This window comes from Prionailurus viverrinus, chromosome B2 (genome assembly GCF_022837055.1).
Source record: "Prionailurus viverrinus isolate Anna chromosome B2, UM_Priviv_1.0, whole genome shotgun sequence".
In the NCBI taxonomy this organism is placed as follows: Eukaryota; Metazoa; Chordata; class Mammalia; order Carnivora; family Felidae; genus Prionailurus; species Prionailurus viverrinus.
The window spans coordinates 130,928,150-130,952,990 of NC_062565.1; the positions used below are offsets into that span (position 1 = coordinate 130,928,150).

The 24,841-nt window shown below is 38.1% G+C and overlaps 1 protein-coding gene across 5 annotated transcripts in view; it reads left to right on the forward strand.

Moving 5' to 3' along the window:
* Positions 1–24,841, forward strand: part of UTRN (utrophin) — a 481,942-nt gene that overhangs the window by 305,613 nt on the left and 151,488 nt on the right. For all 5 annotated transcript variants that reach the window (XM_047859243.1, XM_047859241.1, XM_047859244.1 and 2 more), the window contains one exon: positions 16,690–16,862. In XM_047859243.1, coding sequence (XP_047715199.1) covers positions 16,690–16,862 — 173 coding nt within the window. The remainder of the gene's footprint in view (positions 1–16,689; positions 16,863–24,841) is intronic.

Below are 24,841 nucleotides of genomic sequence, written 5' to 3' on the forward strand. Positions count from 1 at the left end.
CCGCCCCCCCCCCCCCCCCCCCCCGCCCCTCGATCTAGTCCTAAACAAGATTGTCCCAGACCTCACTGTGTGATGGCTGACCGTGTCTTTCGCCTGGAATGGTACATTTCCTTCAGTATTTTGTCAGAGTAACCTTCATAACACATCAAACATACCTTCTCCAGACATGAGAAGCCGGGCTGGGTTCATAGTATTTTCTCTCTAGCTACTGTCACTGAGCTCCATGAACAAAATTGCTAATTGTACTGCACCGTCTCCTTAGCCAGTGGTAAACCTGGCTCTCACTCCGCCAGTCCCCTCCGCTGGATTCCCTAGCTCAACTTGAAAGATGAAATGATGCTTCAGTTGCCTTGAACAAAACAGGCTAGATATTCTTTTGTGGGTACATATCAACTGACTTTATAAACATTCCCAAAAACTATATACCATAAAAGAGCAGGTATTAGATAATAGAGATAGATACTGGTTTCCTTGGAAAGAGAACCGTTTGAATTACATACCTCCTATTTAGAAACACAGTTATTATTTAAGTGAGCTGGAGTTACAAGTTATTGAGTAACTTACGAGAACAAAAAGGCTTTGTCTCTCCTTTAGAAAAGTTTACCATTGACCAGCCCACTGCTGTTGAAGGCTTATTTCTATTGAGGGCTGATTTGCTAGAATGTCAGACCATCTGGTCCCTCAAAACTTCTGAAACTTTCAAAGGCAAAAATGATGGCCTGTGGTGGCATTTACCTTCAAATTATGCCACCATGAAAAATGATACATATCTACCCAGAAAGACAAATGTGTTTTAGTTGGGAATTTCCCATCTATTTATTGATTTAATCTTGGGTGGAAAAAGTATCATGTGCTTCTGGTAAAATTTTCACACACTGTAAAAGGCACATAGATCTCCAGCCTCTCTCTCAGAGGTAACTGTCATTCGTATCTTAATATATGTCTGTCCAGAAATATCTGTATTTCATATATTGTACCTTTGCATAACCGTGTCAATCCCCCCCTTTTGGCATATACATACATAGCCTGTATACATACATATACAATAGAGATTATTTATTATCAGCACATAGAACCATCTCCCTCTTTTCCACTGTGGCACAGCATTACATTGTGAGAAATCTGCCAAAATTTATTTACACAGTTGTCTATTGATGGACATTTAAATTGTTTTCAGCTTTTTGCTATCTCAGGACTTACTGAGCATCCCTGTACGTATGTCTGTATGCCTGTTTACAAATTAGATTCCTAAGGGCAGAATTTCTGATTCAGAAGTTATATACATTTTAATGTTTGGTGAATATTGCTAACTTATCCCCCACCCCCCATTTGGCAGATTTTTAAAAGTCACTTCTGCTGCTTCCAATAATCTCCAGGAAATGTAATGGCTTAAGCTTAATTCTATCAAACATAGGAATTCTTCATTCTGTGATCTGCCTATTGATTTCATTATGAGCTGCATAATACATCGTCTGGGCTCCCTGTCTCTGGGCTCGCCGTCTACACAGTGCTTTATTGAAAACTTGTGGGGGAATAAAAAAGACAGTGTAGAAACTCATTGTTCAGAGTAAACATATGAAGGAAGAGAGATAAAGGTATCAAAAGTAAATATAACTAAAGATATTCGGGACAACAAAGAGGATGGTTGTCTTTGTCTTTTGGAAGAGCCATACTTGTAAGTATAGGAGTGGCTGTTGACTGGTTATTGGTGAGACTACTGAACGTGAATCATGATGAGTGAGTCAAAGTTCGCAGTGTCATTTTGCAGAGAATTCCAAAATGGATGCTACACAGGAAGATGGCAGGAGCATGAGCCAGAGTTGAAGCAGAACTATGCTCTGAATGGACTGGCCTGCAGGCTTCTCTGATGCTTAGTGTTATACACAGAAGCATAGCTGGTCTCGCTAGGGCAGTTTGAACTTCCTCTGGGTTCCTTCAGTACATATCCACATTATAGGAACAATGCCCTCCTGAGAAAAGTATCAGTTTTTTACTTGTGAGTACAAACAGTACCTACAGTTTTGATTTATCTTAACATGTTCGTTGTTATTATTAAAATCTGTATTTTATTTTTGGCTTTAATTTTCTAAATCCGGATAGCTGAAGAAAATTAGAAAAGCCTTTAGAAAACCTATAAGAACTTTCTCCAAAGCCCTTTGTGATTTAGTTTCATGTCCCACAGGCTGTCAATTGACATCTGGAATTAGGAGGCGTGGTTGCCTGGGATGGTTTCACTCTTGTCTGATGCTGCGTGTATTTTAGGAAAGATATGGTTTTGAAACATTAACTTGTCTTGGCATTATTTTTAGTCACCTAATAAAGTGCTCTCTGAATCATTAAATATTTAGAAGGTTGCTACAGGCTGACCCCTGCACCTGGTTGGCTAATTCGGAAGCAGATCAGCTGCCATTTCTCTTCCTCAACCCCTATCCTACCCATCCACTCCTCTTAAACAGAAAAAGCTCTTTGTGCCTTTTAAAATGTCTTGTAGACTCTTCTGGCTGTAGGTTATGGGGGAAAAAGTACTGGATCTTTTTCCTATGAAGTATAATTTTTATTTCCCGACTGGCCCCTGTATAATTATCAGAATAGATGACATTACTGAAGAGATGAAGGTTAAAAACAATTCTTTGTGTACAAAGCATATTGCCTGAACTTTCTGGGATAAAAGGAAAGTTCCGCCTTTCATCAGGGGGGCTCAGGCCTCCATTTTAGACTGAACCTTCTGCCCTTTGGGGCTGTATATTACTTTAAATGGCTCCCAGCTGACAGAGTTGGTTGTTGGCTGATGTTAACTAGAGAGCTGTAACGCATTGAGGACTCCTCTTAATAGAGCGACAGCAGCAGCAGACAATGAATGACTTGAAATCTCAGATCATGATTAGGGTCTTGAAGCTATCTTATTTTTGAATTTTAAGCCCTGAGTTAGAAGGATTAGGAAAAGGAGAATTGTGTATATTCTTTTCAAAGGTGTTATAATCTGGATCTTTCTCCAAGTTCGAAGGGGCTTATAATAAGTACATTTTTCTATCCATGCCCGAAGCTCTTCGTTTTGAATGAAGCCATGATGTACTGATTTATTTGTAATCACCTACTGACCTCCATATGCTTCACTTTGGAGGTTCCCAAGAAGCGTTTTTTTTTTCTTTTCTTTCCTTTTCTTTTTGTTCTTTATATTGACCGATGTAAAAAGAAACATGTTAGGTTTTGCATAGAAAATATGCTTTATAGAAGTTTACAGTTTTTAAAAATCTGAACTCTATGTTTAGCAGGAAGGGTACTTTAAGATCTACTATATGGGTAAGATATAAGTTGCTTTTCAGCAAAGCATTTAGACTGCTCTTTTTGCTTATCTTTGACCGAAGCCTAAAGAATGTCTTATTGCCTTGATGAAATTGCTAAATAAGTCAGTCATCTTTTAATAAATTAAATGAAATACAGTTTCTAAACATAAAAAGTTTCTTAATTATCCTAGCCTTTGAACGTTTTGGCCAAAATCATATATACATGTAGCTCTTTTCACTTTGGCAATGGAATGTGGTTTTTATTAAGTAATTTAGATTTAGATTTTATTGATTCCATTATTGAGTTTTCCTGTGCTTCTCTCTGGTTCTGTAACCTTTGCTTCCTCATGGAACTGCCTGTCCATGTTTGAGACGTGGCTTATTCAGTGGGAGAATCTTAGCATATTCAGTGTTGGTTGTTACAGGCATTGGCAGTATTATGTTCCTTCCACCTCTTGAGGATTAGTGCACAATTTATTTGCACACTCGTTTAGACTGGCAAGATGTCGACTACTTCAAATTTCATTATCCAATTTATTAAGTCTCTCTGGTGATGTACTGCTTTCATTGGAGGCCTCTGTTTTTTTGTTTTAATGATTGAAGGATTATAAGACACAATGTATCAAAGAGGTGCTTGGTAAAAATAGAAATGGCCGTGGAGATGTAAGGTGTATTACCAAGATGATATTTTGTATACAGAGTTTAAACTGAGAAAGTATTTTTATCTATAGATATCCAACAAATACATAGTAAAGTGTGTTTACAGTTATAAAAGCAATTAACTTTTATATTTTACAAGTCTCACTTCTGATGTGTCACTCGGTTATCAAAGAGAATAGTACTTTTGAATAATATATTACATTTTAGCTATTTGAATTTTATAGAATATTTTTGGATTTTTACATAAATGATCAATTTGTCTTTAAAACTTTACGTTTTTAATGTCAATTACATGGCAATAAAAATATTTTAGTTGCCTTTCAGTGTTTACATGAGACTATAGTTACCCTATTATTAAAATTCGGTAAGAATTAACAATTTTTTCTTTTGAGTGGTTCCATATGGACCCACTGAGTATTTTTCCCCTTTTTCTCCTAAAGAGGGTGTTATCATAGCTAAGTTCATCAATATCTTAGTTTTTGAGATTTTATAATTATAATTTAGGAGCCTTATTTAAGTGAGCAGAGGATGTTAGTTCTGAGACTGGGTGTCAGGCATTTGTAGGGACCATCAGGGAAGCTAGTCTTTGGTACAGAGACTCTTGACTGATGGAAATTCCACCTTAGAGTTCCAGGTGGGAACCTACTCTTCCCCTCTTTCTTTATCCTGGCTTCATCTCTTCTAGCACATAGGTACCTATTATGCTTTGGGGAGAACTCCCTAATATGCAGGATGATGCTTCTTTTCCCTCATAAAGATTAGCCTTGTCTAAGGATAGAGGATATTTGGAATTCTAATAATAACATATCGTTCTTGCTCTGGTGTAAGAACCCATTAAATGTAAGACTCTACTTGAGAGAAAGACTATGGTATTTTCTGTTGTTCCGCAGAGTTTTTATTTAATTCATTCTTCTGATACGTGCATGGGGGGTTTGCATGTTTGCACGTGTCTCTGATCACAAGCATCCAGCACCCTGGGTGGTAGTTGGAAGTTTGCCCAGCTGAGAAAGATTGTTCTTTTTCGCTCACTCCTTTATTTATTTATTTTTTGTGGTGGTGGTGGTGGTGCTGGTGGTTCCTTTTGTCTTGTATTTATGTAAAAAGTTTATTTGTTGCTGCTGAAAGATCTCAGCATGTGGCCTCAGAGCCCCCACAGATCAGGGTCAGCCTGGTCAGTTTCCGTATAAGTTTTTCTGCTCCATTTTGATGATTAGTCTTCATGCTGATGTCAATGCTTTTCTTTTCTTTTCTTTTTTTTTTTTTTTTTTGGATACAAAATGCTCAGATCAATTTTACTTATAAACTTCTGAATAATCATTAGTTTACCACACTTGTTTCTGAAATTAATAGTGTGTGTGTATAAATCTGAATTGGGCACCTTGAGGTGAAATGCATTCTGCTTAGAAATCTCATAAAGCCATTTTTCCCCTGGAGACATGTTGGTTTTATGAATAAATGATGAAAATATTTTAAAAGCTTGTTAAATTTTGTATAGATCCGCATATGTAAAACATATGCTATTGAAATACTGATATGAAAATAAGCTGGGAACGAAATGGAAATAAAAGTGGTTTGCAAATCCAAAAAAGAATAACCATATTGTATATTGTTCCCTGATAGATGTTTTTTTTTCTGTTGTTAATGGAATCACTTTCTCCATATGATTGACTGCTAACAATTTTGATGTTTAAGTAACTCAAATAGGCTTTTAGGAGATAACATATTCCAATTTCAGGGTTTTTTTTTTTCTTTGCTCTGTGCCCTGATGCAAAACGTAAACTTAGTTATATTAAGATTAACATCATTCCATGTGTGATTGTGTCATCTTTAAAAGCATTATATATTTATGATGAAATTCTGTTCATAGCCAGAGAAATATGCTTCATCTGGACATATCTGTCAGACTTTTATTGGTATACTACATAGGTATGTAATGCAAAAGCAAAACCACATTTTTGCCTTGGAATGATGTCCATAATATCTGTGCAGAGACTATATCATTTGGAACTTTTCCTTTAAAGCAATTACACTGAAAACTTTGCAGAAGTGTTTCTGTGAGTGCCACTAATAATTTAACCTCAAAATTCAACATTGAAAGTAACTGGTTATTTACTCCCATTTTGGGTAGTTTCACTTCAGTTTTATTTCAGACATAAGCCAATTCTCCACATGAAAAGAGCCTGAGTGACTTTTGGTAGTGTCAGTGAGGTAAACGCTCTTCTGAAAGTATTTTCCCCATCACTTTATTGTTAAAACCTTTTTAGAAACAATACAACTGATCACACGTATTTTGTTTGGTGGTTTGTGTCGGTTTCCTGCGCCCGCCCCCTTTTATTTTCATGGGTGGGTTCCAAAGTGGAATATGGATCCCACGATCTATTCTGGACGGAGACAACTTGAGAGATACTGCACTGCAGTTTGGGGAAGGGAGGCCTCCAGGAAGTGGGAGTGAGCTTCTCTTCAAACTGTGTGAGGGGTGGTGGAAGGGAGGATGCTGATTAAAATAATAAACAACTGCTGGAAAGAGAAGTGGATTACCACACTGCTGTCAGATCGGTGAGGGGAGCGGGGAAGCCCTCGGACGCTGCCCTCCCCTGCCGCAAAGTCTGCAGAAGGGGGCCTTTCCATCTGCTGCTGGAACTTTTCTCCGGACAGATAGAACAACTTTTCAAACAACTTAGTTCTGTTGCACTGACAGCATCCCTTAGGCATAGCCTGACCTAGGGAAATGGACTGAAACTAGCTTGGTGGTTGCCATAGCAACGCAGGCTGCGGTGTCTGGGAGAGTGCAAGCCGGTGGCCTCTTGTCCCCTCTTTGGGTGTTTCTTCAGACAAGAGTACACTCCTTGCTGTTTGAACTCTACATAAGTCATGCTCTTTGAAAACTGGCTCTTTACCCAGGATTTTTTTTTTTTTTCTTTTTCTTTCTGAAACCAGTCTGAATGGAGGAAGTTGGTAATACTTGGCTTTTTTTTTTTTTTTTTTTTTGCCTTCTCTCATGCAAGTTTCCAGGATATAGCTTCTTTTTTGCTGTGTGTAATTGAGACCAAACTCTAAGCTTGGGGCCCAGGAGAGAACAGTTGTGGGCTGCAGGTCATTAGTGAGGTGAGCAGAAGGGAATCCTGGGCTTCCCAGAGAAAAAGGAGACCATGCCAGCCTCGTGGAGCACAGCTACCAGAAATTATAGAGGCAGGTCTATTCCTTGCGAACTCCGAAGTCCATGAAAAGACGGACCCACGGTGGGGTGGCTAAAATGTCCCGGCACAGGCTGCTGCTGCTGCTTATGGACCATAGCTCAAAGGCAAGGCTTGTAAAGGATTTTACAAAGGATTTTAAAGTATAGCCAGAAAAGATACGGATTTTAGAAGTTAAAAGCTGTTGTCTGAAGGAAGTTTGCCGGAAAGATGTAGGCTTCAAGGGCTACTGGACGATGATTGGTTTGAACTTCAGTTTACGGGAATTGCTGACAAAATTTGAAAAGGTATGCAGAAAGGGGACTTCATGAATGTGCTTTTTTTCTTCCTTGTCTGTTTTTTTTCTTAAACTCTGCATTTAGATGACAGATATTCTGTTGACTCTTTGATTATTTCATGTAATTTCTAAGGCATATTTGATTTGACATATCCTCTTTTACACGTTTTTCCAACTAAAGAGCAAATTAGCAATTCTTTCCTTTGGTCAGGAGAGCTTCTCACGATGCCTGTCAATTTTAGAATTCCACATCAGAAGAGGTCCTTTGTACTCAAGTCGACTGGTAATTTAATTGAAAGTTATTTTGGAAAGAAAAAAAGAAAACCAGCAACAACACTGGGTTTTCATGCCAAAGTCTGACTTCATCAGGCATGGGTTCTGTTTTCCATACCCCTCAGGTTTCTCTCCTTGCAGTTGGCTGAGCACTGCCTTTCCCAGCCTGCTTTCTGAAGATTCAGTTCTGAGAGTTGGGAGAAGATGCCTCCCAGTGACAAGGGCCCATCCGATCTTAAACTTTTCCTTTTTTATTTCGAGTGTCTGTTTTATATGGGGAGCTCTTGCATGCACTGTGGGGCTTTCACGCTTGGATCATTAATTTTGTACTCAGTTCTTTTTTCCATAGGAAAGTTCTTGGCACACTCTAGGATTGAGCCCAGCCTGCCAAAGCTACCTTACATTTATAGTTAAACAAAACAGAGAACCTCAACGTGCTGCTCATGGGCTCCTGCCCTTCCTTAGCCTTTGGATGCCAAGCACTTACCTTCTTTCAACTTCCAGTCTTTAAAGAAAAAGAAAGAAGTGAAGTAATTTCACTATGTGCTTAAGTCAATTATTTATCAGTTGTTAAAGATGTGCTCAGTGTCTTTCACCCTGAATACTCTACGGTTCCTTATGAGTACAAATACAAGCAAGACTGTATCGAGTCATTAAAGGAATAATGGGCTTTTTCTTACTAAACTACAATTGCCAGAGGAAAATGGCATAAAACCATGTCATTTGAAAAATTTAGAAGCTTTTCCAGAACAATTGCAGTCATTGCTTCCCTCCTGGTGATAGAAACAGTGTGGTGGGAAGAGTGTGGAGAAAGAAGAATTTAGCTTCTTCTGGTTGGATGCTCCCCCTGCCCCCATGTCTCCTGCACCCCGACTGTAGCACTAAGGATTGTAACACAGGACGCACTTTGACCTCTTGCTTTAATATGTTGTTAAGCACCTAAATTCCTGAGAGTAAGGATGGTTCCCAGTCAACTTGCTCACCATTTAAAAGGGGCAGAGGAGGGAGGGAATATCTTTTTTATGGCAGCTGGTAACAGCAGGTGACAAACTTTATGACCATAAAGAGATCTGTTAGCTTGGTTTGTATAGATTTCTCTGTTTCTTCCTAAAAAGGTATAGGGCATATGTTGCATGAATAATTCATTACTTAGACCCCCCTGTGAGGCAGTAATTGTGGGCAATGGCTGGACTTTTGTATTGTAATTGCTGCCATTAGTCTTAAAAAGCCTAGGTCAGATTCCAGAGGTTAGGAACCTGCCTTAGCCTTCTGGCCATTTTATTGGCAAGGTTACAAGTTCTGGTTATATTAGTATATTTCCTCTTTTAATTCCCAAACCTTATTATCTGCCTAGTTCTTATTCTTATTTTAGTAGCTGAGTTGACAGTAAAAGAAGTCTGCTGGCTTATTCCTATCAAAGCCTTGATTTGGGATTTTTTTTTTTTTTTTGAGACAAAGGCAAATTCAAAGAAACAATCCTGCCGCCATTCACAATCTGAAGTTCTCCGGATATGTTTATTTTTGGGTTAAACGCTTTTATGAAAACCAACGTGAGAGTTAATCTCTTTGCCATATTTCGTTTGTAGGAAGTTGCCATGCGTGAGTATATTTTTCTCCAAGTCAAGTATTTAAAAAAAATCCTTTGTGTATTTTCACAAAAGCTGTCTCATATATAGCCTGTGCTGTGTTGACTCGTTGCCAGGAAAATGGGTGTTTTGGAAAGGTACCACTACCTCACACCTCTCAAGTACAACTACCTACCTTCCCCCAGCTCGGAAAGCAATGATGCCATTTTTAGGGAATGATCAAGGCCTACTGCTGTAATGCAAAAGCCACACGATACAAGAATAACAGTCTTTCTATAGTTCTTTTACTCTCCATTCCCCCAGTCCTGTCTTCTTCTCGGTTTTAGGGATCTGCTTCTTGAGAGGATATGTACCTCGGTGGTGATGTCACGCTTCTCATGTCAGTAGTTGAAATGCTTCAGTCTGCGGTTTAGGTTGTCATAGAAAAAGGTAACTTTGCTATGCTCCTGAAGCTCTTTCAGGCTTTAAGAACCCTAGGGTCCAAAGATGCGATGTGGTGGGTCTTTCAATGATGGTTAATCCGAAAACTTGTAGACTGATCAGATAATTGAAATTTCCAAATGACTGCAGACCTTTCCTGTAACTTCAAGGCAGCAGTCAGTTTGTGAAATTGAAAGGGGGTATTCTGGTTGATGTTTTTGAGTTTTAGAGAAATTCAGTGGTTTTTTGATTTATATTGTGTATCTGTTCATACACAAGTGTTTGGCACATGATTGAGTTCTGTAATATGGTTATCTAGTCCCAAAATGGGTGATGCCAGGATTGATTTTCTAGCATAGGCAGGACAGGCAGATTACACTTGGCACTTTGTACTCATTCCTAATCTCCTAGAACCAGAAAAGGCAATGCAGAGCATCCCTGGGAATCCAGAAGGCAGGAGGTATTCTCTGTTGTTCCCTCAAGGCGACAGCTCACGAAGGATCCGGAGATCCCAGCCGATGGAAACCATGTGTACCCCATAGTGGTCCTTAAGAGGAGGTGGAGACTGGAACTTCTTTCCAAGGGAGGATGACCTTGTGGAAGGATATGCCTGCCAGAAAGCAGGACCTTGTCATCTAACCAAGTGATGAAGGAGCAGCCCCAAGCAGGCTCCAAGCTGTCAGCGCAGAGCCCAACACGAGTCTCGAACCCAGGAACTCTGAGATCATGACCTGAGCTGCAGTCGGGCACTTACCGACTGAGCCACCCAGGTGCTACCACAATGTTTAGTTGTAAAACAAATGTGTTCTTGAAGACACAGCAAACTTCCACTTTCAAGGTCTAGTCATGTGTTCCACAGTTAGTAAATAGTTATTAAGTGTGTGGTACGTACCAGGCACTGGGCTGAGTTCATGGATGGAGTGGAGAATAGGTTAGACATGCCCTCCTTGAGCTTATGGCCTAGTGGGAGGAAAATCAAACCTTAAACACAGAAAGTGTTCACTACAGTGTGTGATGCGGCAAATGGAGATAGCTATGAGAGTAACAGGTAGGCCTAGTCTACTCCAGGGGCAGAGAAGTCTTTTCTGGAGAAATTATATTTAAACTGGGACTTAAAAGATGGGTTTGAAGTTAATGTAGGGAAATGTGTATGGGGGGAAGAAATTGAGAGGTTTCTGGGCCATAGGACAGATCAGGAGGTGAGGACTTGGGTGCTCCAGGATTATAGTTTTAAACATTTAACATGCAATAATCTTTAGGTTTTCAAACCTGTTCAATTTTGATTATACCAGCTGACTTGGGGAATTAAGGTGGGGCAGTAATTTGGCCACGTGAAACATTTCACAGCTGCTCCTAAGAACCTTATGTTCGTATTGTCGATCAAAACTGTGTACTCCAGGAGGAAGGCCATTGTATTTTAATTCACCAGGACTTTAATATGTTTCAGTAACAACCTGGTATAGATTCAAGGATTTGGAACACCTTTGGGTTATGAAAGGTATTTTGATTCTTGCAGTGTTTCCTCTGTTTGAATTTACAATGTATATTGTTTATTGATTCTTTATTGTTGCAAATGACTTGCTCAAATTCTCTTGGAAGGGCAGTTGATTGTGGGCTTGTTCCACTAAGTTATTCAGCTTTTTTCCTACTCCGTTCTAACATATTTATAATCATAGATAATGGGATAAGAACATTACTGGCATTGATTTCTTTATAAATGCTGCTATAGACCAGGCAATACTACTTTCTATTGTCTGTCAAATGTGATTCCATAATTATTAATAGAGTGATTAAAATCTATGAGATTTGTTGTTGAAAGCAAATGTAGTCTATAAATAATTCAGTGAATAATTTAATGAAATTAATCATAATAATTAGTTGAATAATTAATTTCAATTACTATCCCAGAAGCTTCACAAAAGCCTCAAAGCATATTTACATATCATGTATGTAAATTTGATGATATTTTTTGGTTGTTATATTATTTCTTGGTGATATCTGACTTGTTAAAAAAAAAGTCATGATTCCTCATTTCAAATCCTAAAGCTGTGGCAACAACAATCCCACTGAGTTCCTGTTAATCAATCCCAAACTGTCTCTGAATTCCAGTCTTGTTTTTGAAAGGAACAGTGGATTTCTTTTCCCCTAATGCTTAACCTTGTTGATTTAGCCTGAGACTTGGGATATGGTAGGGAGATCGTTGCTGACCTCACTCCTTCACCTTCAGGAAAGGGGTCATGACTCCTTCAGAGAAAACATTGCTGTGGCCATGTAGGGTTAGGTAAATATGCCATATGAAAATAAACCAAAATTATATCAACAAGGTCTGAAGAGGATGAATCTATTCTAACACCAATTCAGTTGCTGAAGACTTTCTGGGGGCACTATATTCTTAATCTCTGTTTCCTATCAGAGGGTTCAAGCAGTTCTGTTTATTAAAATCTAAAGAAACTGTTTTGCTGACATGGTTATAGCCACTACTGGATTATAGAACATTATAAAGAAGTAAAATGTATGTGACATACAGTGATAAGTGTTGTCATATAATATCTCTGTGGGTTAGATAATTAGAGAAATGTCCAGGTAAGGGCAAAATTGGTATGAAAATATCAGTTATTAAATTAGCAACTAAATAAACATTTTCCTTTACTTAGGAGGTTAATTTTGACCTGGGTAGTGGGTGTTGCGTACAAGAAACTAATTGGTGAATTTCTCTGAACTTTGTTGTCATCTTCTGGAAAGCTGTGCTGACAGTGTGTGTGCATCCTATGCTTTTGATGATGTTTTCCTATGTTGTCATCTTAGTCTAACCCCTGGTTTCCTAACTTTGTACATTATGCTTACGTTGTTAGAAAGTATGTTTCAAGGGAATCCTTAAAGATCTGTTCTGTCTTGTTTTTAAATGTGAGTTCAGCTGCTTGAAAACTTTGCTTTTGGCCTCTCTGTGCACATGACCAGCTTATGTTAAATGCCTGGAAGAACATTGCTTTGTGCTTCTACATGGATTACCTTCCCATAACTAATTATCAATAACTATTTTGTGCTGCTTAATGTTCAGAATGGCTTGTCCCCCAGCTGTGCAGTGAGAGTAAAACCTCCTTCATGGAATTTCAATTTATTTTAGCATTTGGTGCTACATTAGGGTCATGATCTAACAGCCTCCCGTGCTGGCATCTTGATTTTAAAGCCAGTGCATCATTGCACAATCATCTATGAAGGAACATGATGCATTAACTGCAGGTAATTCTAAATTTCCAGTGAAAGAATAGGCAGGGCTTTGCAGTACAAGCCTCTAAATAATTTTAGTTCCCGTGTTAAATATTTTAAATGAAGAGATTAAACAAAATGATTACTGCACTCCCTTCCAACTGTTGATTATATGAGTTTCCTTGGTATTATAGTAGCTAATCTGCCAGTCAATTAAGGTGAACTTAATGCTTTCATTCATGCATTTATACATTTGTCTGTCTACCTAGCTGTGTCTATTTTAAGTTAGGCTAATGCTGTGTAACAGACTGCGAAGAATACAGAAGAAATAGTAAGGTGATTTTTATGATTTTAGGAGCTTTTAATATATTTGGCCAGATAAATATACCACCAAATGTCAGTAAAACAAAATAATGTGTGCTCATTTTCTTTGCTTTCTGGTTGTTGATTTTCTTCCTAACTTTTGTGGAGGCTCAGGTGTGGAAGGGTTTTTCACATACTGAAAGTTGCATTCCAACATGAATATATGATGACTGGTAGTGCTCTTAACCAGGACTTGATGAAAATACCTGCAGTCGTTGGCCAGTGAAGGAGTTCTGTTTTACTCCATTTGTCTTTGTGGCTGGGTTGGAAAAGGCATCACCTGGTTGGATACGAGGAGCCAAAGGTGCTTTGTGTTCTTGGTATGCAGATTTGCTGATTTTGTTGAATACTTTTGTGAAACTTAAAAAAAAAACTTGGGGCACCTGGGTGGCTCAGTCGGTTGAGCGTCCTACTTTGGCTCACGGCATGGTCTTGCAGTTTGTAAGTTCGAGCCCCGCGTCGAGCTCTGTGCTAACAAACAGCTCAGAGCCTGGATCCTGCTTCAGATTCTGTGTGTGTGTCTCTCTCTCTCCCACTCCCCTGCTCATGCTCTGCCTCTCTCTGTCTCCCAAAAATAAATAAATGTTAAAAAAATTTAAAGTTAAAAGAATTAATAAAACTGTATGTGGATCTTAATGCACTTCTGTCTTCCTACTTCTCTTGGCTATGAAAGGAAGCAAATATATCAGGCTACTTTAGGAAGTAGTGGTTTGAAGTTTCCTTGTGGTTTTCCTTGTGATTTGTGTGTAGGTCTAGTCCACTGACAGTAGTTTTTAGGAACTGATCCAGCAAATTTGAGTCCAGATTCACTTTGGCCATAGAGAGCAAAGAGATGCCTTGCTCACTGTGTCGTTTGGCTTCTTGAGAAAGATGACTATCATGCATATATAGAGCATGATCTTTTAATATATCTCTTTCGATGTCTTGAAATGCATTTCAGGACACAAAAGTAAAACAGTTACATCCTAAAGGATAAGGACTAGGTTCAGAAGTTGACACCAAAGAACCTTTCAATAGAACTTGCCTTACCTTTTACTTGTTTCACCGAGAATTTCTCTTTGAAGCATTCCAGACTGAAATTATAATGAGATTGCCATTTTACGTGCATGATGTTGTCCAACCTGAGCACCTTGAATCCATATCTGGCTCCGTCCCCTGGTCCCCTGTTGGTGTCTACTCTGCACTCTGTGGAATAGAGGTGCTCGTGAAATGTCCAAGAGCCAACAATGTCCGAGTTTTTGTTTGGTAGTGAGCCCCAATTCTGGGCGTACCCAGATCACGCTTTGCAGGTGAACCTGATTTGGCTTTGTCACTAGGGTAAGATAACCCCAGAGACCAACAGGCTTGCAAATTTGGACCATACGTTTTGCAGAAGCTGTCCATCAAACTCTGTGTTCATCTTTCCCCCTCCTCATATCTGACCCTATTAATGTCATGTTAGACACCACAAATCTCAGAAATTATAATACATCATTTCTGCCCTTCATGTAGAAATGATAACTTCCTACCATGCTTATTAGAGTACTGAGGTGCAAAAGGCCTTTCCACGTGTCCTTCTGGTTAGTCTAGATCTGTAGACGTTTAAAAAACAATCTTTTAGATCCCAACCTCTAAGTGTTGGTTCTTGATGGATTGCTAATCAGGAGTGAGTTCTAAATTAGTGAAAGCATTCTGAGTATTCAACGAATTTCTATTTAATTTTTCATCATATTCATTTGGAATTGGAAAACTTAAGAGTGAGGCCTATAAAGGAAAACTGAAGATGAGAAAGGTAATAAAACCATGGAATTTAAGAATTTATTCTCCTTTTACTAATTCAGATTCATGACCTGAAATAATTTTTTAATTTCTGTAGTAAGTTGCCTTAATAATCATTACCAGCTAATGCCATGGAGACTCACTGGACACCTTCATGGCCCCCTCAGGGTCTTGTTTTTCTGTTTTTAAGTCCACACTCATTCGTTGGATGGGAGTGGCTGTCACACTAGAGTTAGGTACAACTAGCTTGCTTTCATTTTATTCAGGAAGAAAAGATGATTGCCAAATGAATACAGATAATTGTGTTGACAGCTTTATAGTGGAGAGTATTAAAATTGATAAAGACCTGTGTATTTATTTTTTTAATGTTTATTTATTCTGAGAGAATGCATGCACGTGTGAGTGGGGGAGGGGCAGGGAGCGTGGGGAGAGACAATCTCAAGCAGGTTCTGTGCTATCAGTACAGAGCCTGTTGTGGGGCTCGATCCCACAAACTGTGAGATCATGACCTGGGCTGAAATCAAGAGTTGGACGCTTAACTGACTGTACCACCCAGGTGATCTTACACTGTGTATTTTAAATTTTAAATTTATTATATTTATCTAATTACCGGAAGAAACCCTGTTTTTGTAAAAAAAAAAAAAAAAAATGGAAACTCAGAAGTGTAAAGAAAAAACCAAAATCACATTTAAGTTTCTTGTACAGAGATTATACTATTTTGATGTTTCTTACAGTTTTTTGATGTATGTGTGTGCAATGATGTACAAAAACATATGCTAATTTAAACACCTACTTTTAAAATTAAATTAACATCATAATATAGTTTTGTATCCTTTATTTTTCAACTTAATATTATATACTATTAATGTATTATGATAGTTTCCACTGTTTTACTTTAAAAATAATTAGCATTGTAAATGTGTTTATACATAAATCTTCCTAGGATAGGTAATTTCAACAATTTTAAGGCTTTTTATACAGATTGTGAAAATGCTTTTTCAAAGTCTGAACCAGTTTTTATTACTGATTTTATTACTGATTTATAATCATTCTTATTTACTTTATACTGAAACTGAGAAAAATAATTTTCTGTTTAACAGAAATACTATTTTGCCATTTTTATTTCTTAATGGGAATAAACGTTTTAATGAAAATATTCATTTAAAATTTTAGAAATAAACTATTAAGTTGGAAGGACAAACTATTAAGTTTGTCTAAATGAGAGAAAAATAGGTAAACTTATGTAATATCTATGTAAAACATCATATTTTGAGGACATTTTTGCCTGTGTATAAAGGGGAAAGAGAATCTGGGTATTAGGTAGTGTTCAGTGATTTGGTGATAATAATTATATAAAATTTCAAAAATTTCTTATGAATCTGAAATACCAACTTGTAACAAACTGGTACATGAAATTTAGATTATAATACATTGTGTTTTTAAGAACTGGGGAGATCAATATATTGAAGATTTAAAGGCTATTGTTTTCAGTGTAAGAATTGTGGAAACACTTGAATTTGTTATTATCATTTAAAGTGAATTTAACTTTTGCTTAAAAATAACTCATCTGCTGAATATAAAAAAATAAAGTTCTGTATAGCAACCGTAAGGGACTGTTGATGCTAATACCTAACATTTGCATTATCTCTTTGCTCTTTTCTCTTTAGGACATCCAGGCAGAAATTGATGCACATAATGACATATTTAAAAGCATTGATGGAAACAGGCAGAAGATGGTAAAAGCTTTGGGAAATTCTGAAGAGGCTACAATGCTTCAACATCGACTAGATGATATGAACCAAAGATGGAATGACTTGAAAGCAAAATCTGCCAGCATCAGGTCAGAATAGTCAATATCAAAATAAAAAATGATGGGGGAGGGAGATTTTTATGATTTTAGTCTATCAGAGAATGAACAGGAAGCCCTACCACCATGCTATTTTCTCAGAAGTAGTTTAAGATCTAAATGCAGGGGCACCTGGCTGGCTCAGTCGATAGAACACAAGACTCTTGATCTCGGGGTTGTAAGTTTGAGCCCCATTTTGGGTACAGAGATTACTTAAAAATAAAATCTTGGAAAAAAATAGAAAAAGAGATATAAATGCAAAAAGGTTTTTTTTTTGTTTTGTTTTGTTTTTTTTAAGTTACAGTTTTAGCTACATTTATATCCAGGGCCCTCTGCCAACTGTTCTTCACTATTCACAAATTTGCACATCATATTTTAAATTTAATTATACTAATAGGAATAATGTTACCAATACTTGCTTGTTATTGAGTGTTTACCTTGACCAAGTACTATGTTAGCATCTTCATAAACATTGTTTAGTACTCAAAATATCCCAGTAGGTGAATAGTAAAATTCTTTCTTACATGAAGAAACAGAGGCTTAATGAATACATGGAACTTGAGAAGTTTTTGAGCTAACAAGTTCCAAGCCAGGATTTTTTTTTAACATGAAATTTATTGTCAAATTGATTTCCATACAACACCCAGTGCTCATCCCAACAGGTGCTCTCCTCCATGCCCATCACCCACTTTCCCCTTGCTCCCACCCTCCACCAACCCTCAGTTTATTCTCAGTTTTTAAGAGTCTCTTATGGTTTGCCTCCCTCCCTCTCTAACTTTTTATTTTCCCCTTCCCCCCACCCATGGTCTTCTGTTAAGTTTCTCAGGATCCACATAAGAGTGAAAACATATGGTATCTGTGTTTCTCTGTATGGCTTATTTCACTTAGCATCACACTCTCCAGTTCCATCCACGTTGCTACAAAGGGCCATATTTCACTCTTTCTCATTGCCACATAGTATTCCATTGTATATATAAACCACAACTTCTTTATCCATTCATCAGTTGATCCAAGCTAGGATTTGAATCCAGATCTTTATGACTCTTGGCAGTGAATGTTTTGCTTCATTATGCTAGTTGTATGTCCAATTAGAAAATGTATTTATAGAAATTAAATATAGCTCATGGACACTAAAGTAGAAAACTGATGATTCGTGTCTGCCTTTGTAGAGAGTAAAATAAGGATGAATTTGAAGACTAGGATGCCGATGAGGAAAGGACCCTGAGAAAATATGTAGTGTGGCAATTATTAATGCTGTTGGGAGTCTGGAATTACATTTAATGGATGGTGAACAGTACCCAACTGGATATGAGGTTAGAGGAAACTGACTGAGAACATGCTACTGAGCAAAGATGCAAAGAGGAATTTTGGTAGAAAGACCTAGATTTTGCATTTGGGTCAGTTTCTCTTAAGGTTCAGAAACTGTATGATGTATTGAAAAATGTACATCCTTAAACAAAATGCTCTGAAGTTTGACTCTCTGATTTTGCAATTTACTTACTGATCTTAGACAAGTTGCTCCATTTCTCTGATCTTTAGTTTTCTCATTTACAAAATCAAAATATAAATATTTAATCCACATGATTGCTCTGAAGATTGAATGGGATATTCTGATAGTTCCTTAACCTAGGTAAAGCCCGTCTAATGTAGCATCTAGTTGATTTTTACTTATGTAAAGGGGCTCAGTGGATCTGCTTCATCTGGTTTCTGATTTCATAGAACAAGTTCACAGAGAGTAGAAATCTTTAGATAACATTTTGTTGTGAATAAGCTTTAAAAAAAATTTTTTTTCTAAAGAGATATCCTGAAAGGTTGTTACTCTTCTGGGTCTCATAGAGGGAGATTCACACTTCTTTTTATTCTTAAAGAAGGGGGTAGTTTAGCATGACCATGGCAGCCTGTGTGTAAAGGTCCTCTTGGATATTATGTCAGCATCTGCCAACTACTTTTTTTCAATAAGAGAGGAAAATTTGGGAATATTGTATAGTGACAGAATATACTTAAGTTTATTTAAGATTGAGTTTTCTACTGTCCAGATTCCATTGGGTTGCAACTTTATGTTCCCTGTAAATAAAAATTAAAAAAATGATTTAAAATGTTAACTCTCATGAAAAACATTTACTGAGGTTCTAGCAAAACCAACATCTAGTCTAACAAGTGAAAAGCCACAGGGCTGGTCCTGGTGAAGACTGTCCACGTGGTGCTGGAATTTTGAGAATTTGGAGGATGGGTTCCTTAGGAAGGAACATTTAAGGGACACCTGGGTGGTTCAGTTGGCTAAGCATCTGACTCTTGGTTTTGGCTTAGGTCATGATCTCATGGTCTGTGAGTTTAAACCCAGTGTTGGGCTGTGTGCAAACAGTACTGAGCCTACTTGGGATTCTCTCTCTCTTCCCCTCTCTTTCTGCCCCTCCTCCCTTCTAAATAAATAAATAAGTAAGTAAATAAATAACTTACTTACTTAAAAATTTAAAAAAACACAGGAATTTAATGAAGGCCTACATCATAAACAGATCATTCCAAATGGAAAGCTACAGACAAAAAAATTCTTTGGCCTTTGATAGATGCTATTCCCAAGCCTATCAAATCACATTTTTTTCTAACTGGGAAAGAAAGAGCTCTTAAACTACTGTTGGAATATTAAATAAATCTAATAAATAATGTTATTTTTAGAAGATGGGAGAGTAAGCCTTTGCCAGTGGACTTCTGCATCAAGATAGATCATATATTCCAGTAAAGTGTGTTATTAATATAATAATGAATTAAAATAACTTTTAGCCACATTATCCACCTCTGGAGATTCAGGTCTTTTCTTTTCAAGTATTTAATAAGAATAAGCTTCTGTGTTTAAGGCGTTGCAAATCACAAATAAGATATGAGTCCTAAGGGACCTGCAGGTCTGTCCAGGTTAAGGTGGGTTCAGTGAAGGGAATGGTTAACTTTTACTTCAGAGGCTTCATAAAAGAGGCAGTTATTAAACTGAGCCTTGAAAGGTGTATAGTTATTCCCTGGATGGAAAGAGTCAGTCCTGGAGAAGGACATGTAAGTGGGAGGCTTGACATAACACTGTTTTCATGGAGCAGTTAAGACGTTCAGTCTGGCTAAGACTAGAATTTGCTGTTGGTGTGGAGGGGAAAGACTGTGGCCAGAAGAAAACAGATGGAGAGAGAAGTGAGACACACGCGTGAAACAGCTGTGTGCACCGTGCTCATTCCTCTGGTAGTGGAATTTGAAAACCTTTAGGTGACATGATTAGATGTGAGGTTTGGAAAGATCCCTCCCACATGTCTGTGGAGGATGCTTTATTAGATTAGTGTAGTTCCGAAGACAAGGAGAGCCGCTGACAGACCTGTTCAGTATCCAGGACAGGGAAGGGAGACTGAATAGGTACTCGGTTCATGTTGTTGAAGGACTAGTGAGACATCCAGAAACAAATCACCATTGGATGGCCATCTCTTCAAAAGAGAGCTATAAGCAAAATAAAGAAATGGTGAGATGGGGAGCATCCAGATAGAGGAGGCATATAAGCATTGTGAGCAGGCAAGAGGGTGAAAAGTTAGGAGACGGCACAGCGAAGAATCCCAGAAAACCATTAAATATAAGAGATAGGTGAAGGAAAGGAAAGCCAGCAAAGGATCCTGCGAAGTGGGTGGCCTTGAGGAGAGGAGAATCAGGAGTGTTTTCAAGAGCCAAGGGAGGAGGGGTTTTGAAGGGAAGGGCATGGTTAGTGGTGCTGACAGCTGAGGGAGTGGAGGCAGATCAGGGCTGCAGAGGCAGGTGGAATGAGAGGACCTTTGGTGACTCTTTGCTGGGACAGAGTTTCCATTGAGGTGAAAGTCGATGTCAAGAGGACAAAGGGTCAGGATGGGAAGTGGAGAAGTGGAAACAGAACTAGTCTGCACAGTCTCATTTTCTCAATCAGCTCTGCTGTGAAGGGAAGGGGGAGAGAGACCACACTGCTATAACTATGTTGTTACATAACAGCTTTGTAAATATATAATAACTGAAGGACTGTATCTACACCTATATTTGCTAGTCTGTGCTTTCATATAGACCAGATATGCTTCACTAAAGAAGTATATGATACATTCTTCATTTTTAACTTTGAAAAATAGGCAAAAGAAATTATATTCACATTCATTATTACTTGGGTATTTACAAAAGATGTATATTTCTTCATATAAGTATATATAAATCTGTAACTATATGTGGTGATGAATGTCAACTGGACGTACTGTGGTAATCATTTGGCAGTATGTACCTTTATTGAATCATTGTGTCGTGCACCTGAAAGGAATATAGTGTTATATGTTAATTATATCTTAATTAAAAGAAAGATAAAACAGTTTCTTAAAAAAGATAGAAGTTTATTATACTCAGTAGTAGACCTTCATACAGGAAGCACACGTCAGAGAGAAATGGCGCAGGATAGCGTTTAGTCATGGTAGACCATGGAGCTACCCTGTCTTGGTTCAGTCACTGGCTTTGCCACCTAGCAGCTGTGCCACTGTGGGCAGGTTACTTAGCCAATATGTGTTTCCTCATGTGTCAGATCGGGATAATAAGAGTACTTTCCTTATAGGCTCATCATGAATATATCATTTAATTAGCCTAAGTAAAGTGCCTAAAACAGTGGAACACAGTAAGCACTCAGCAATGGTTAACTATTATTATTATTTTTTTTTATGGATTACCATTCTGTGTGGTACTAATTAGTTCAAAAAACATAGAAATTCTCCCTACTTTATTTTTTTTCTCAGTCATTAATATTGGGAATTTCTGAGAAGGTCCCCAACAAATGGTATACATCTGTCCTGGCTGGATTCTGAACAAATAAGAAACAAAAATAAGTCCAAGAGAGAACAACAGTGTTGTTAATTGCTGATACAGAGGCCAGGTTGGATGGGGTGGCCTTAGAGAGAGGGCTCAGTGGAGGTAGCCTGTTAGCTGAACCCCAGAATGAGACAGCATTACCAGCGGTCACCAGACAAGGTGGCTGCCCAAGGGAGAAACCCTACGCGGAAGAGTGGGGAGGAGCTCAGTCTGCAGTCCTGTTCTCAAGAGGCAAGGGTGGGCAGAGCTCAGCATCCAGTTGTTCCCCAGATTGCTGAATCAGACTCCTCACTGCACCTGTACAGGGACTGAGAGAGTCAAGAGTCAGAGAAGAGGTCACGAGTGTGCTCAATGAGAAAGTGCCTTCCCGTGGGGCTGGGTGGGAAAGTGTTCTCCTTAACAAATATGGAGAGGTGACCTATATCCCAGCCACCTGCCTCTTTCAAGTCCTTATTGAAGGTGATACCTGTGGGTCACACTGTGAATTTCTGCTCCTTTATTCTTCCCTCCCGTTCCTTTCAATCACAGCCTACCCTTACACTGGCTTCTCTTGTGAACAAATTCTGTTGTATTTTTAATATTTCTATAAACTCTTCTACCACTTTTCCATATACTTGAAGGTTGGCTTTCCCCTCAATTGCCCACTTCACTTAAAACTCTCTTTGATAGAGGGTAATTTTCCCATTTTCCTCACCTGGCAGCTGGTGGGAATATTCTGAATCTTTAATAACTGCTGGAGACACCAAACAACTAGAATGCCAGCCGGAAACTTCCAGTATGGCACGTGCAGACACACGGGCTGAACAGGAGCCCTGACACCCAGGGATAAGAAAGAAGTTGACACCCCCTTGTTATATTTTAGGCATTGCCACTCCATCTCAACAGCTTCTCCTCAGAAGTGAATACATCTATTATTCTACCCTCTTCCATCTTATTCCTGCTTCCTCCGGAACTGTAAGACACTCCTGTACTTTGCTCATTGATTTGAGCATCTGACTTCCCTTTTATTCTTCATCTCTTTCTCAGCTATCATCCTGGGGGTCAATACCCATATTGATGATATTTTTTCTATTTTGACTTCCAAGTTTCTTCTTACTTTGTCTATCATAGCCTTTGTCCCTATTTCTAAGTCTCACAGACCTGGCCATACCTGGGACTCAGTTGATGTCCTGTGTTATCTTGGCATCCCTGAGATGATTGATCTGCAGGAGACCAAGGACAGACCATTCTCCAGAGCACACATTTTATTTTACTATATTCCACCTGGCCATGTGCAACAGAATGCCACTGGTCTTGCCATGTTAATTAGAGAAGAGCCCTCTGTTGTATCAAGTAGGAATCATTTGCAACATCATTGGTAAATCAGCTGTCCTTCAAATTAAAATTATGGCCCTAGTGAGGAGGGTATCTTTCATCAGCTTATTATATACCAGGACCATCTATAGATTTTTACCTAACTTTGTATTTTTATCTTGTTTATGTAATTCATCTACTGTATTCCAACTAGATTGGTTAAAAATGCATATCCTTTAATAATTTCCAGTTGTGAAACCCTTAGCATTTTTCTGTGTTCTTTCAAACCTGCCTTCCTTTCTCCTGATCTTTAGTTGCTTAAACCTTCTTCTTTTCAGACTCCATCAACCCCTTCTACTCCGCTTGGATTCCATCATAAGCCATTTCAATAATATCAGGTGTTTCTTCTTCCCCCTGAATTTCTTGTTTTCTCCTTTTAAATCTCTGACACTCTGCTGACCACACCTCTCTATCCTCCATTCTTGATTCTGGGTTTCCTAGTGTTGTACGAGAAAGTAAAAAATGACATTTCTTCTACTATAATTTGACTCTGTCTTCTTACAATTGGCATTGTGATTCTGAATGATTTTGTCATATTTACCACCATCCCTATTTTGTAAAGATTTTGGTTCCTTATTTGCTCCACAAACCTCTCCCTCTGCATGTGACCTTCTTTCATTCTTTTCTAACAATGAGGCCATCTGATATATGTCCCTTCTGTGCATTCAGTATCTCAAATTGTGCTTTAATTGTGCTAAAGTTGATGTTGTCATGGCAGGGAACATTTACTCTAATTTATCATCATTTTTAGAAAGAGAATGTCTGCCCAAGATTATAACAGCTAATATTTATTGAATATTCATGTGCTAGACCTATCCTAAGTGCTTTACAGGCATTACCTCCTTTGACTATGGTGTGGTCATCGGAACTATATAATAATATGTGGCTCACTACCTTGGGTTAATACTATTTTGCAGTCTTTTTGATAACTTTGAGTAGACTTTTTTTTTGAGAGAGAGAGAGAGAGAGAGAGTGAGCACGGATGTGTGTGCATGTTGGGGAGGGGCAGAGAGAGATGGAGAGAGATTCCTAAGCAGGCTGCACCCCCAGCGTGGAGCCTGAGGTAGGACTCAATCTCACGACCCTGAGATCATGATCTGAGCTGAAATCAAGGGTCGGATGCTTAACCAACTGAGCCACCCAGACACCTCTTGATTATACTTTTAAATACTGAAGTCCAGTGTACAAAATATTTTTTGCAATCTAAAAACAACACATACAAATATATATTTCACTTAGATTGATAGAAGAGACAATAGCTAATGATTTGAAACTTCAGCTAAAAGATAGACTGTTAGGAAATTTGACAATATTTTTCACTCCCGGGGAAAATGTGAATTGGAAATAAATTCAGTAATATGAATGACATGGCTTAAGTTTTTATGTTAAATTTATTTAATTTGGGATTATGTTAATTAAATATCCACTTATCAGCTTAATGATGTTAAATATAGATTCTTATTAACATATGGTTTCAAAGGCCAGTGAAATTGTCAAATCTAATGAAAACAGAGTTCAAAGATAAAATTCTATCTTTCCTTTCTTTTATGAGCCTCTTAAAAATTCAGGGCACCCTTTTAAGAGCCCTTAGAGAAGATTAACCTTTAACATCATGATTACATCTAATGTTATCACATTTTACAATGTCACTGACACCACTTTTAGCCTTAGCCAATTGATTTTACTAACTATATTGTAAAACTACTAAAATTTCCTTTTCTTAAGTTGAATAGAGGAAGATTCTGTTCCTCTCTTCTTTCTTTTTCCCCCTCTGGTTCAACACTTTC